Source organism: Gossypium hirsutum, chromosome A06 (assembly GCF_007990345.1).
Source record: "Gossypium hirsutum isolate 1008001.06 chromosome A06, Gossypium_hirsutum_v2.1, whole genome shotgun sequence".
NCBI classification, from domain to species: Eukaryota; Viridiplantae; Streptophyta; class Magnoliopsida; order Malvales; family Malvaceae; genus Gossypium; species Gossypium hirsutum.
The window spans coordinates 55,987,555-56,001,010 of NC_053429.1; the positions used below are offsets into that span (position 1 = coordinate 55,987,555).

Below are 13,456 nucleotides of genomic sequence, written 5' to 3' on the forward strand. Positions count from 1 at the left end.
ACCGATTATCATGATACTAAATCAAATTAAAAATTAAAAACCCCCCAACCTAACCGAACTATATCAGCCGCATTCTCTTAAAATCACAAAAGTTGTATAATAAAAATCACAAAAGGAGATAAAGATTTAACTTAAGTGGGTTGAAAAATGAGATAAAAAAATGGAATCTTTGATGAACCAAGGTCCAACTCCAACCAAATTCTAGTTAGGGGAAAATCAGAGTCTAGCTGGATGGTTTCCCACGTGTACATGAATAATAGGTCTGTCTCATTTTAACGGATCTTGGGACGTGACAGACAGTGTTAAAGGATTCCCCTGCCCCCTCCAATTAAATATTAAGACCGGATAGAAAGAAGACTAGGCGGGAGAGCTTATTGGATCTGCAAAGAGAAAAGTATACTTACTATTATTAATTTAATACAAATCAGCCGCAGTTTTCAGTCGTTGCTTTGGGTCTTTTTTGTTTATATTAAATCTTCTTAGCGTTCTTCTTCAGAGATTCTTGGACTTGGACTCCACAATAAAAGAAACAAAAAGGTTTTGGTGTGCCAGCTTGCAACTTTCTATTCTCTCTGGTGAGTGCTGTTAATGTCTCTTTTTGTGTAAATTCTGTATTTCTTTCTGGTTTTCTCCATCTTTTGAACTTTTTTGTTGATTTGAGATGAACTCTTTCTTTGACAAGATATAAGGATTTGGAATTGATTAAACCTCGATGGTTGAATTGTTTGCCATATCAAAATATTGAAAGTTTTCCTCAAATGGGGAGATTTTTTTTGTTTTTTAATCCAGTTTTGATATCCAGAGGTTGGCTGGGAAGATCTCCCTTTTATGAATGTATTTGAAGATTTGAGATTGTAACCTTGTTGAAAGGCTTGGATCCTTACGGTTTCCGTTGACTTTTTTGTAGGATTCTTTCTGGGTTATTTCAGTGTTGAATTGTTTGTTTTCTTTTCAAAGACTATATTGTTATTTTATCTTAATTTTATGAAAGTTCTGTGTCGAAGGTATAATCTTTTCTGGGATCTTTGATTATAGGTAAAAGGATAGTCAAAATCTTTGATACGCAAATGGCTATAAAGAAGAATGGATTCATTCCAAGTTCTGCACCAGAAGAACTGAAGAATGTTTTGAAAGCGGTAGCATCCGAATGGGGAGATAAGATCCAAGATATGGAAGAATTCCATGTGATCCCACTGAAGGGAGCTATGACTAACGAGGTTTTTCAGATAAACTGGCCGACAATACATGATGATCTTCATCAGAAGGTGTTGGTCAGGATTTATGGTGAAGGAGTGGAATTGTTTTTCAATAGAGATGATGAGATTAGGACCTTTGAGTGCATGTCCAAGCATGGTCAGGGACCGAGGCTACTTGGGCGGTTTCCTGATGGGAGGATTGAGGAATTCATCCATGCCAGGGTATGTGAAAGTTTCTCTGGAAACTTGAACATTTTATGATTTATCTTTATGTCTAATATTTGCACCACCCCATATTGTACATCTTAACCACAGTTCATATATTACAAGTTGGCTGACTATGATAATCAATTTTAATTGACAACCACTGCTAGATTCAATAGTGAATCAGGGATGTTTTTGCTTCAGGCTTCTATATCTTTTGATATGCTTTTCACCTTTCAATTTTTCTTTCTTTGATATACCAGACACTCTCTGCTGCTGACCTCCGTGACCCTGAAATATCTGCTCTGATAGCAGCTAAATTGAGAGAGTTCCACAATCTGGACATGCCTGGTCCAAAGGATGTGCTTCTCTGGAAGCGATTGAGGTGCCAATATGCACGTTTGATGTTAGTGCTTTTTATATTTTGAGTTGATAAGTAATTTGATCCCTTTTTGCTTCTTACCAGGACCTGGCTTGGTCATGCAAAGAAATTCTGTTCACCAAAAGATGCAAAAGACTTTTGCTTGAATGTTCTAGGTGATGAAATCAACGTACTAGAGAAAGAGTTAGCAAAGGACTATCAAGAAATTGGATTTTGTCACAACGATTTACAATATGGTAACATAATGATGGATGAAGAGACAAGAGCAATTACCCTAATCGTGAGTTCTCTGCTCAGTTACTATTAGCTGCAAGTATGGCTTCTATACAATGCTTTACTAATACTGCTTATAGTTCTAGACTGCTAATGTGCATTCTGATTGACGTTAAACATGCTTTTGGAGCTATTCCTCTGATCAACATATCTGAAGTTGTTTTATTCAGCTAAACTTCTTGCACTTTTAATTTAGTAGTCGACTATTAAGCATATGGAAATTGCAGATGAGGTCTGTTTGGTGACTGCATTTATAACAAGTTGCAGTTGAACCTTCAGCTGCGCTTGAGTTTATGAAACAAAAAGAAAGCAAACATGAGAAGCCAAGGGACTGGGCCAGCCTCTTTCCTGAGGTTCTTATTTATCTCTTGATGAGCCTAAGCCTATTTATCAGATAAGGATTTCAAAATTTTGAGGCTTTGAGCGTTTGATGATATTTGACGGGCCATGTTTTGTTTGCATTACCTTACTTGTCATCTACAAATCATAAGTATGTTATCTATTTTCCTCAACTTTATCTACATATTCTTCTGATTCGTTTCTTTTGCATATTGTGTGTAGAATGAGACTTGCAGGATAGATTAATGAAATTTTGTGCTGACTGTGCACGTTTTAAGGTTTGTTAATTCCCTTTTACAGGATTATGAGTATGCAAGTTACAATCCAGTAGCTTACGATCTTGCTAATCACTTTTGTGAGATGGCAGCAAATTATCATACTGAGACTCCCCATCTTTTGGACTACAGCATATACCCTGGTGTGTAACGGTTATAAATTAGAAACATCCCATGTTCTTTGGCTTCAGCCATCCTGCATTTTCAGGTCTAATCATATACCTGTTCCTCTTGCCTTTGGATAACAGATATGGAGGAGCGCCGGAGATTCATCTGTGCATATCTCAGATCTTCAGGTTGGGTATCATTCTCTGCATACTGTATAGAAAAGAATCTGGCTAGAACATACTCTTATCTATCTCTATTTGACCGTTAACCTTAGACATGAATATATATGCACCTATGTGAAATAAATCTATATCCATCCCATATGATTGTACTTAAGAGTGATGTCTTGAACTGCTGCATGAAGGTAACGAACCCATTGATGCTGAAGTGGAGCAGCTACTTATCGATGCAGAGAAATACACTCTTGCTAATCATCTGTTTTGGGGCTTATGGGGAATTATCTCGGTAGGTGTTTCTGCACTATCTCTGTTTACTTCCCATTAGCTTAATGGGGAGAGTTTTCGAGGACTAATTCTCTGGTCGACATTTCAGGGTCATGTAAACAAGATAGACTTTGATTACCTGGAGTATGCAAGGCAGAGATTTCAGCAGTACTGGTTAAGCAAGCCCTTGCTCTTGGGTTCCTGACTCCTGAGCCATTGCCCATGTTAACAAATAACAATGTGGCCTTAAACTGCATCTATAGATTTACGAAGGTTATGTATAATAAACCTTGTTTGTTGGTGGTCCCTATAAAAAAATACACTTGTAAATAACATAGTTTTGAGTTTGGTTGGGGATTATGCATTTATAAGATAGGGCTGGATAAAACTTATTTATTCCATTAGAGTAAGCCAAATAAATAGAAAAGGATTGCAGCATTAATCAGGAAACAAATCCCTTGTAAAAACTTCTTAAAAGGTCTCAACTGACTTTTGTTGAAATATCTATCTAATTAATTCTAAAATCATCCCATAATTAACAGACCCTTCCCCGATCAAGTTGTGGAATATATAGGGTTATTGGGCAATTTTGCCACTATATTATGGGTAGATATTGGAATGCTTTGTTTATGATTGATTTTTGCCCATGTAATTTTAAAATATAGATAAATTTAAGTTTATTTTGCAAAGTTTTCATTTAAGTTACCGAACTATTTAAAAGTTTTTATTTAAGTCATTGGGTTGTTAAGTTTTTTTTTTTAAAGTTTTGCCAACAGGCTCTAAGCGACGATTCGATGATCAGTATGGTGGATCAATACTTGTTGACTAATAGAAGAACATACATGTAACACCCTTAATTCGTCTCCATTATCGAATTAGGGTTATGAGCATTATCTATCAAATCATAACCAATAATGACCTTTAAAAGCAATTAATCAATTCAAATAATAACATTCAAACTAATATTTATTCATGGCATAAGCATGGTTATGGACCTTAATTTGAGCTTACGAGATCATAAAAATAAGTTTGGAATATCCAGTGACCAATTTGAAATAAATCAAGAAATTTTGGAAAACTTTGAAAACATGGGTCACACAACCATGTGGCCAGACCATGTGAGATAGCCCAGAACGTGTGAGTATTCGAAGTATGGGGCACACGGTCTTGTCCCAGCCCGCGTGTCTGCCTGTGTGGGTATTCAAAATAGGGCCACGTGGTTGTGTCGCAGGTCGTGTGCCAAACTATGTGAAACCTGTACCTAAAATAATATTGACACACGACTATGTGAGGTGACCATGTATGGCACATTGCCGTGTGACAGCCCGTGTGCTACAGAAGTTGCCCCTAAAACAAGCCAAATCAAGCACCAATTCTTGCACACCAAGACATACCATTCCCTTATGCATTTATATGATCAAAACACATTCAAACACACTCCAAAAAGTACCAAATCAACCATCCTATAAGACCTAACCAATATGCCAACAAAGGAATCACAATTCACATATCAAACTTAATCTAATTCAACATTTCAAGATCATTCATTTTACATAAATCAAACATACCAAAACCATTTCATACATACATATCATTCAACCATGATTTATCTATCATCACATGGGCATGCATTAGTGTTCAACAACATAGCTATTTACACCATTATTTACAAACCATCAATTAAAAAAACATTAAGGCATACACAAGCTTGGCACCAAAACATTAAGGCATACACAAGCTTGGCACCATTCAAACATACCAAGTTAACAATTAAGCTTTATTACATGCTGTTTATAACTTTATACCAAAAGAACCAAAATCTACCAAAATGATGATTAGATAGTATGATCGTGCCCCGACGCGATTCCAACCAATTGAGCTTCTAATGATCTACAAAACAATGAAAAGCAACTATATAAGCAACTACTGTTTAGTAAGCTTGTAAAAAGGAAATACTAAATTTACTGAACATAAAATGATTAAACCATTCAAACATTGCTCATTAGATCATATGGAGATTTTCCTTTCCTTTCCTATCCACAACACTTCACATAGTTAGTAGATACATTTACAAACATATCAACCAATGAAACATGGCACATATCATGAAAAGTATTTCAATATATAAATCATCCATCACATAATCCATTTGTTACCTTTTCAATCCAATTACACATTACATTTTCCATTCCATATTGTAACAACCCGGTTTAGACCCTAGTCGGAACAGTGGTTTTGGGACCACGATTCTGAGTCAGAAAAATATTTTAATATTATTTTTGGTGTTTAAAGTATGTGAATTAATATGTGTGAAAATTTTATCACTTGTGTGCTCGATTTAATAAAAAGGACTTACTCGTGTACAATGCAAAAGTGACCTGCAATATGTTAAAAGTGCTTAAATGATATGGCTTATTAATTAAGAGGTCCTTATGATGAAATTAGACCTTAGTTAGTGTTAATGGACATTAATGGTCATCCATTAATTGATTTTATATGTTTATAACTAAGGTTAAAATTGTAAATTGGTTCGGCCATGTTCATGCTTAATTAAAAGTTCGTTTTTGTTCCGTTTTTGATGATTTTTACGTTTTTATAATCGTTGCTTCGTGTTCTAGCTAGCCCATGCTTGAATTTTTGAATTTCATGATGATTTTGAGATATGCCATGAATGAATCCATGAGTTTTGTGTTGTTAATTGATGAAAAATGAAAGATATGTGTTGGGTTAATATGTTTTGTATTGGGATTTTTGATGAATTTGATTATTATGGGCTAATTTGTGAAAATAAGAAATTGAAAGGTTAAAATGTGAAATAAGTGGAAATTATGGGCTTGTAGAGACTATATGAAAATTCAGCTAAGCATTAGAAATGTGAAATTATATGTATTTTGTGATTTTATGAAATAGGGACTAAAATGCCAAAATGTGAAATTTTAGGGGCTAAAGTGTAAAATGCCCTAATTATGTGTTTGTGGATTGAAATGAATAAACGTGTGATTAAATTAGTGAAATCTGAATTTATATAGATCAAGAACGAAAGAAATCAAAATTAGATCAGGGAAAGTCAAAGGTTGTAGAAAAATCGACTCGGTTAGCCGTTCTCATTTCCGAGGTAAGTTCATATGCAAATAAATGTATTTCAATTGAATAATATATGTTTGATTGTTGTGCCAATGTATTGAATTGCTATGAGAGTTGAATAATTGAATCCGAGAAAGTATTGACAAAGTTACCAGATCCGAAAGCCCCGCATGAACCATAGGAATAGTAAAGGATACATATGTCATGACATAGGATTCCGAGGTGTGATATTGTGTAAGACCACGTCTGGGACGTTGGCATCGACTTGATATTTACGTGTAAGACCATGTCTGGGACATCGACATCGTATATGATTTCATGTAAGACCTTGTCTGAGACAGTGGCATCGTTATTTGATTACATGTAATACCACGTCTGGGATGTTGGCATTGTACGAATTTTCTGAGCTATCCAAGTATCCGTATTGCTTCTGAACGGTTCAACGGGAATTATTGAGAAATAAATGATCAAGTGAATATGTATACGATTCAGGTAAGTACGAAAGGTATATAAAATTTGACAACGAGAAGTAAAAATGAATATGATCATTTGAGATGTGAACTATATGAAAATGTGATGTGTTTATAAGCAAGTGATGATGAACAATTGAGATATATGAGAAATATAATCTTGCAATTGTGTTTTTGCCATGATTCATATGTTTGAATTGGTTTATAATTGTTTATGTGATAAGGTTATTTGTGTATGGCTTACTAAGATTTTGAAAGCTTACTTGGTGTGTTTTTCCCTTTGTTTTTAGATTATTGAAGCTACTGTGAGCTCGAGGATTGTAGTGGATTGTTATCACACTATCAAATAATATTTTGGTACTTTTTGAAGTTGTATATGTTAATGTATGGCATGTATAGGCTAGAGATGTGAAAATCTTGCAATGTGATATAGCTTGATTGTGGTTTAGACTATGGATTGTTTTTGGCATAAGTTATGTGATGAATTATGGTGTTTATAATAGGTTCAAATATGGTTTAATGAAAATGGTCATTTTGGTAAGTTTGATATGAAATTAAGTTAGGGATTTGTTATGCTTTTGGTAAAAGAATTGATGTGAAATTAGTAATGTTAATCATAAATGAATGAATGGATTTAGTATGTGAATTTGATATGTTTTGGTATGAAAAATGAGTATAACATTGATTGGTCAAAGTATGGCATGAAATGTGCATGTGTTGGAGTTCATTTTGGTTAAAAATGTTGTATGATTGATGTTTGATTTGGGACTTGTAGGGATGACCCTTAAAGGTGGTAAATTATCTTTGCAAATGTCCTATTTTTGTCCGCACGAGCAAAGACACGGGCGTGTGTCTCAGCAGTGTGTGACACACGGTCATGTTACATGGCCGTGTGTCCCCTGGGGTAGTCCTACAATTAAAAGTCAGTATCGAGCACAGCCTAGACACACGGGCGTGTCTGGTGGCCATGTGAGGCACACAGCCTTGGCATATGGGCATGTGATGCCATTTTGAAGGGTACCTGGGCTAGACACATGGACGTGTGGTCGGCGGTGTGACCCAAGTCAGTTTTGAGCACGGCTTTGATACACGGGGGTGTCCTTGGCCGTGTGGTACAAGTCAATATGTATACTCTATTTTTACACGGCTTATGACCCGAGCATGTTTGGTAACCGTGTGAGTCACACTACCTGCTCACATGGGCGTGTGATCTATGAATGCAAAATTTTTTTAATGTCTCGAAACTTTTATATGTGATCAGTTTAGTCCTGAACCACTCTTAAGTATGTTTTAACATTTTGTATAACTTTGTAAGGGACAATGTGAATGTTTGTGAATAGTTTACGATAATGTATGCATAAATGTATGTGAATGACATGTAATATCTGGTAATGCCTTGTAACCTTATTCTGGCGATGGATAAGGGTTAGGGGTGTTACATTTTATTGGTACTAGAGCTACGGTTGTGTGAGAGTCTAGCTATACATACCATATATTTAAAATGAGATAGTGTGATGATTCCTGACAATTAAAATGTGTTTTTATATAGCAAATGGATCCCGAACGAGCCGTAGCTAACGATGTTGAAAGTAATGCACCTGCTTCCGCTCAAAGGGCAGTGCAATCCAATTCTAGACTTGTTTCGAGTAGCCACGAGGAAGAGGCTAAGTAAGCCTTTTGCCAAATGATGAATGATTGGTTCACTCAGTATATTAGAACCAATCCGGTTGTGCCACAACCTTCACCCCGCCTAATCCTTCACAAGCCCCTGTCATGCCACAAGCTGTGAATCCGATTCAATTGAATAAGCCTCCGGTTGATAAAATTAGAAAATATGGGGCTAAAGAGTTTCGTGCTACTACTGATGATGATGCTGAGAGAGCTTAGTTATGGCTCGAGAATACAATACGAGTGTTTGATGAAATGTCATGTACTCCAAACGAATGCCTTAAATGTGCAGTTTCACTTCTGAGAGATACAGCGTACCATTGGTGGAAAACATTGATATCAGTGGTTCCGAAAGAATGAGTCACTTGGGAGTTCTTTCAGGCAGAGTTTAGAAAGAAGCACATTAGTTAGAGATTCATAGATCAGAAACGCAAAAAGTTCCTTGAGCTGAAACAGGGCCGTATGTCTGTTACAGAATATGAAAAAGAATTTGTGAGATTAAGTCAATATGCACGAGAATGTGTCTCGACCGAAGAAATAATGTGTAAAAGGTTTGAAGATGGCTTAAATGAAGATATCCATTTGTTAGTCGGGATTCTGGAGATAAAAGAGTTTGTTGTGCTTGTTGAACGAGCATGTAAAGTTGAAGAACTTGGGAAAGAGAAAAGAAAAGTTGACTTGGAAGCTAGAGAGGTATGAAAAAGATCATCGAATAAGTCATTTCATTCAACATCAAAGAAATTTTGAGATGATTTTAGTCGTTCAAAGGCTACTGAGAGCTACTCTAGACGGAATTGAAACAGACCGCCTGTGAGTTCAAAAGCCATTTCTATAGCTAGTGTCGGTAACGTCAGACCAAATCAACCTGAGTGCAAGCATTGCGGTAAATGACATCCTGATAATTGTAGATTGAATGATCGAGCTTGTTTCAAATGTGGATCATTAGATCATTTCATTCGTGATTGTCTCGAGTTGGTTGAGCAAGAGATAGTACAGAATACGAGGCCGAGTAACACGATAGCTCGTGGTAGACCACCCAAAAATACGAGTAATGTGAGTGGCAATCAGAGAATGACTAAAAACATGGCTGTGAGATCTGAAGCCGAGAACTTGCCAGAGCTTATGCTATTCATGCTCGCGAAGAAGCTTCATCTCCAAATGTTATTACAGGTACTTTCACTCTCTATGATACTACTGTGATTGCATTGATAGATCCTGGATCAACTCATTCATATGTATGTGAAAATTTAGTATCCAGTAAGACTTTACCTGTAGAGTCTACTTAATTTGTGATTAGAGTATCGAACCCCTTAGGCAGATGTGTCTTGGTTGATAAAGTTTGTAAAAACTGTCTATTGATGATTCGAGATTTCTATTTTTCGGCCGATCTGATGTTGTTGCCATTCAATGAATTTGATATAATTCTGGGTATGGATTGGTTAACATTGCATGATGTGATAGTGAATTCCAAATGAAAGACGATTGATCTGAGATGTTAGAACAATGAGATAATTCGGATTGAGTCTAACAATTTGAATGGTTTGCCATCAGTGATTTCTTCGATGTTAGCTCAGAAATATGTAAGAAAGGGTTGTGAAGTTTATTTGGCTTATGTGCTTGACTCAAAAGTGACTGAAAAGAAGATTGAATTAGTATCTACTGTGTGTGAGTATCCGAATGTGTTTCCTGATGAGTTACTGGGTTTACCATCGATCCGAGAGGTTGAGTTTTACATTGAGTTAATGTCAGGAACTACTCCGATATCAATAGTTTCGTATAGAAAGGCACTGGCTGAATAAAAAGAACTGAAAGCTCAGCTACAAGAGTTGACTGATAGAGGATTTGCACGACCGAGTTATTCGCCTTAGAGTGCTCCCGTATTGTTTGTGAAAAAGAAAGACGGAACTATGAGAATGTGCATCAATTATCGACAACTCAATAAAGTGACAATCAAGAACAAATATCCTCTGCCCAGTATGGTCAAAGATAGATTTGAGGTTGGGTTACTATCAGCTACGAGTTAAAGACTCTGATGTGCCAAACACTGCTTTCCGAACAAGGTACGAACATTATGAGTTTTTAGTTATGTCTTTTGGACTAACAAATGCACCAGTTATTTTTATGGACTTGATGAACCGAATATTCAGACTGTACTTAGATCAATTTTTCGTTTTTTTTATTGATGACATCGATATATTCACATGATGAAATTGAACATGCCAAACATTTGAGAATAGTGTTACGGACTTTGTGTGATAAATTATATGCGAAGTTCAGTAAATGTGAATTCTGGTTGCACGAAGTCAGTCTTCTGGGACATATAGTGTCAACATCAGGTATCTGAGTTGATCCGAGCAAAATTTCAGCTATCTTAGATTGGAAGCCTCCGAGAAATGTATCCGAAGTCTGTAGTTTTCTGGGACTTGCTAGTTATTATAGACGATTTGTGAAAGGCTTTTCAATGATTGCAAATCTAATGACGAGATTGCTATAGAAAGATGTTAAATTCGAGTGGTCAGAAAAGTTTTAATCAGTTGAAAGCTTTGTTGACTAAAGTTCCAATGTTAGTACAGTAAGAATCGGGTAAAGAATTTGTGATTTATAGTGATGCATCGTTAAATGGTATGGGTTGTTTTTTGATACAGGAAGGAAAAGTCATAGCTTATGCCTCGAGACAGTTAAAGCCATATGAAAAGAACTATCCGACACATGATTTAGAGTTAGCAGCTATAGTGTTTACACTGCAGCTATCGTGTTTGCATTGAAGATTTGGCGCCACTATTTGTTTGGAGAGAAATGTCATGTTTATTCAAATCACAAGAGTTTGAAATATCTGATGACTCAAAAAGATTTGAATTTGAGACAGCGGTGATGGCTAGAATTGCTAAAAGACTACGAGCTAGTAATTGACTACCATCCGAGAAAAGCAAATGTTGTTGCTGATGCATTAAGCAAGAAATCTTTGTTTGCTTTACGTGCAATGAATACTCAATTGGCTTTATCTGATGACGGCTCAATTGTAACTGAGTTGAAAGCGAGACTGTTGTTTTTACAACAGATTTGTGAAGCTCAGAAAGTTGATAATGAAATGTTAGCAAAATGAGCTCAGTGTGATTCGAACCTTGATTTAGAATTTCAAGTTGAAAATGATGATTGTTTGAGATTCAAAGGTTGAATATGTGTTCCAAAAAATTCAGAGTAAATTTAGATGATTTTGAATGAAGTTCATAATAGTCGTTTATCTGTACATCTGGGAAGCACGAAAATGTATAACGATTTGAAATAGTTTTATTAGTGGCTTGGTATGAAGCGTGATATCTCTGAATTTGTTTCGAAGTGTTTAATCTATCAGCAAGTCAAAGCTAAGCATCAGGTATCGTTTGGGTTACTACAGTCAATTATGATTCCCGAGTGGAAATGGGACAGAATTACGATGGATTTTGTTTCAGGTTTGCCTCTGTCACCAAGAAAGAAAGATGCGGTTCGGGTAGTGGTTGATAGACTGACTAAATCTGCCTATTTCATTCCGGTGCGTATGGATTATTCGCTTGATAAACTAGCTGAGTTGTACATCTCCGAGGTTGTGAGATTGCAATGAGTACCTATTTCTATTGTTTCGGATAGAGATCCGAGATTTACATCGTAGTTTTGGAAGAAACTACAAGATGCATTAGGTACAAAGCTACATTTTAGTACTGCTTTTCATGCACAGACTAATGGACAATCTGAGTGGATTATTAAGATACTCGAGGTTATGTTGAGATACTGCATTCTTGAGTTTGAAGGTACGTGGGAACGGTACTTGACATTGATTGAATTTGCATATAATAATAGTTTTCATTCGAGTATAAAAATGGAACCTTACGAAGCTTTATACGGTTGCAAATGCCGAACACCTTTGTATTGGACTAAGCTGAGTGAGAATAAGATACGCGGTGTTGATTTGATCAAAGAAACTGAACAGAAAGTGAAATGATTCGTGATAGTTTGAAAGTGGCGTCAGATCGTCAGAAATCATATACAGAATTGAAACGAAAAGATATTGAGTTTGAAATCGGGGATAAAGTGTTTTGGAAGTATCTCCGTGGAAGAAAATACTTCAGTTCGGCAGAAAAGGCAAATTGAATCCGGGGTTCATGGATCGTTTGAGATTATTAAGCGTATCAGGCCAGTTGCTTACAGATTGTTGTTGCCATCTGAGCTAGATTCATAATGTATTTCATGTATCAATGCTTCAACGATACCGATCTGATCCATCGCATGTGATTACTCCGTCTAAGATTGAAATTAACCCTGATATGACATATAAAGAAGAACCGATCCGGATTTTAGATCGCGAGGTTAAAGAATTGAGAAATAAGAAAATTTCTTTAGTGAAAATCTTATGGCATTGACACGGGGTTGAAGAAGCTACGTGGGAGCCTAAAGATACTATAAGAAAACAATATCCAAATCTATTTGCTGGTAAGATTTTCGGGGACAAAAATCCCTAAGGGGGGAGAGTTATAACAGCCCGGTTTAGACCCTAGTCGAAACAGTGGTTTCGAGACCACGAATCTAAGTTATAAAAATATTTTAATATTATTTTTTGTGTTTATAGTATGTAAATTAATATGTGTGAAAGTTTCGTGTGAAAATTTTATCGTTTGTGTGCTCGATTTTATAAAAGGACTTAATCGTGTAAAATGCAAAAGTGACCTGCTATATGTTAAAAGTGCTTAAATGCTATGACTTATTAATTGAGAGGTCCTTATGATGAAATTAAACCTTAGATAGTATAAATGGACATTAATGGTCATCCATTAATCGATTTTATATGTTTATAACCAAGGTTAAAATTTTAAATTGGTGAATTAAGTCATATTAAATAAAACCAAATTAAAATTATGTGTTATCCTCAACCTTATTGCCAAATTTGAAGAATAAAAGAAAGCTTGAAGGTGTTTTTAGGGTTCAGCCATGTTCATGCTTAATTAAAGACTCGTTTTTGTTTCGTTTTCGATGATTTTTACGT

The 13,456-nt window shown here is 35.8% G+C and overlaps 1 protein-coding gene across 4 annotated transcripts; it reads left to right on the top strand.

Moving 5' to 3' along the window:
• Positions 1 to 307: 307 nt before the first annotated feature.
• Positions 308 to 3,755, top strand: LOC107962303 (probable choline kinase 1). 4 transcript variants are annotated; one of them, XM_016898624.2, is made up of 9 exons: positions 325 to 394; positions 497 to 575; positions 1,036 to 1,418; positions 1,664 to 1,785; positions 1,867 to 2,062; positions 2,695 to 2,812; positions 2,918 to 2,965; positions 3,142 to 3,242; positions 3,330 to 3,755. In XM_016898624.2, the coding sequence occupies exons 3-9, from the start codon at positions 1,068 to 1,070 to the stop codon at positions 3,423 to 3,425; spliced, it is 1,032 nt and encodes a 343-aa protein (XP_016754113.1). In that variant the 5' UTR covers positions 325 to 394; positions 497 to 575; positions 1,036 to 1,067; the 3' UTR covers positions 3,426 to 3,755. The 4 variants fall into 4 exon arrangements, 3 of the variants coding, with proteins under 3 accessions (XP_016754112.1, XP_016754113.1, XP_016754114.1); XM_016898623.2 differs by having other exon boundaries at positions 308 to 575; XM_016898625.2 differs by lacking the exons at positions 325 to 394; positions 497 to 575 and adding an exon at positions 606 to 903.
• The last annotated feature ends 9,701 nt before the right edge of the window (positions 3,756 to 13,456 follow it).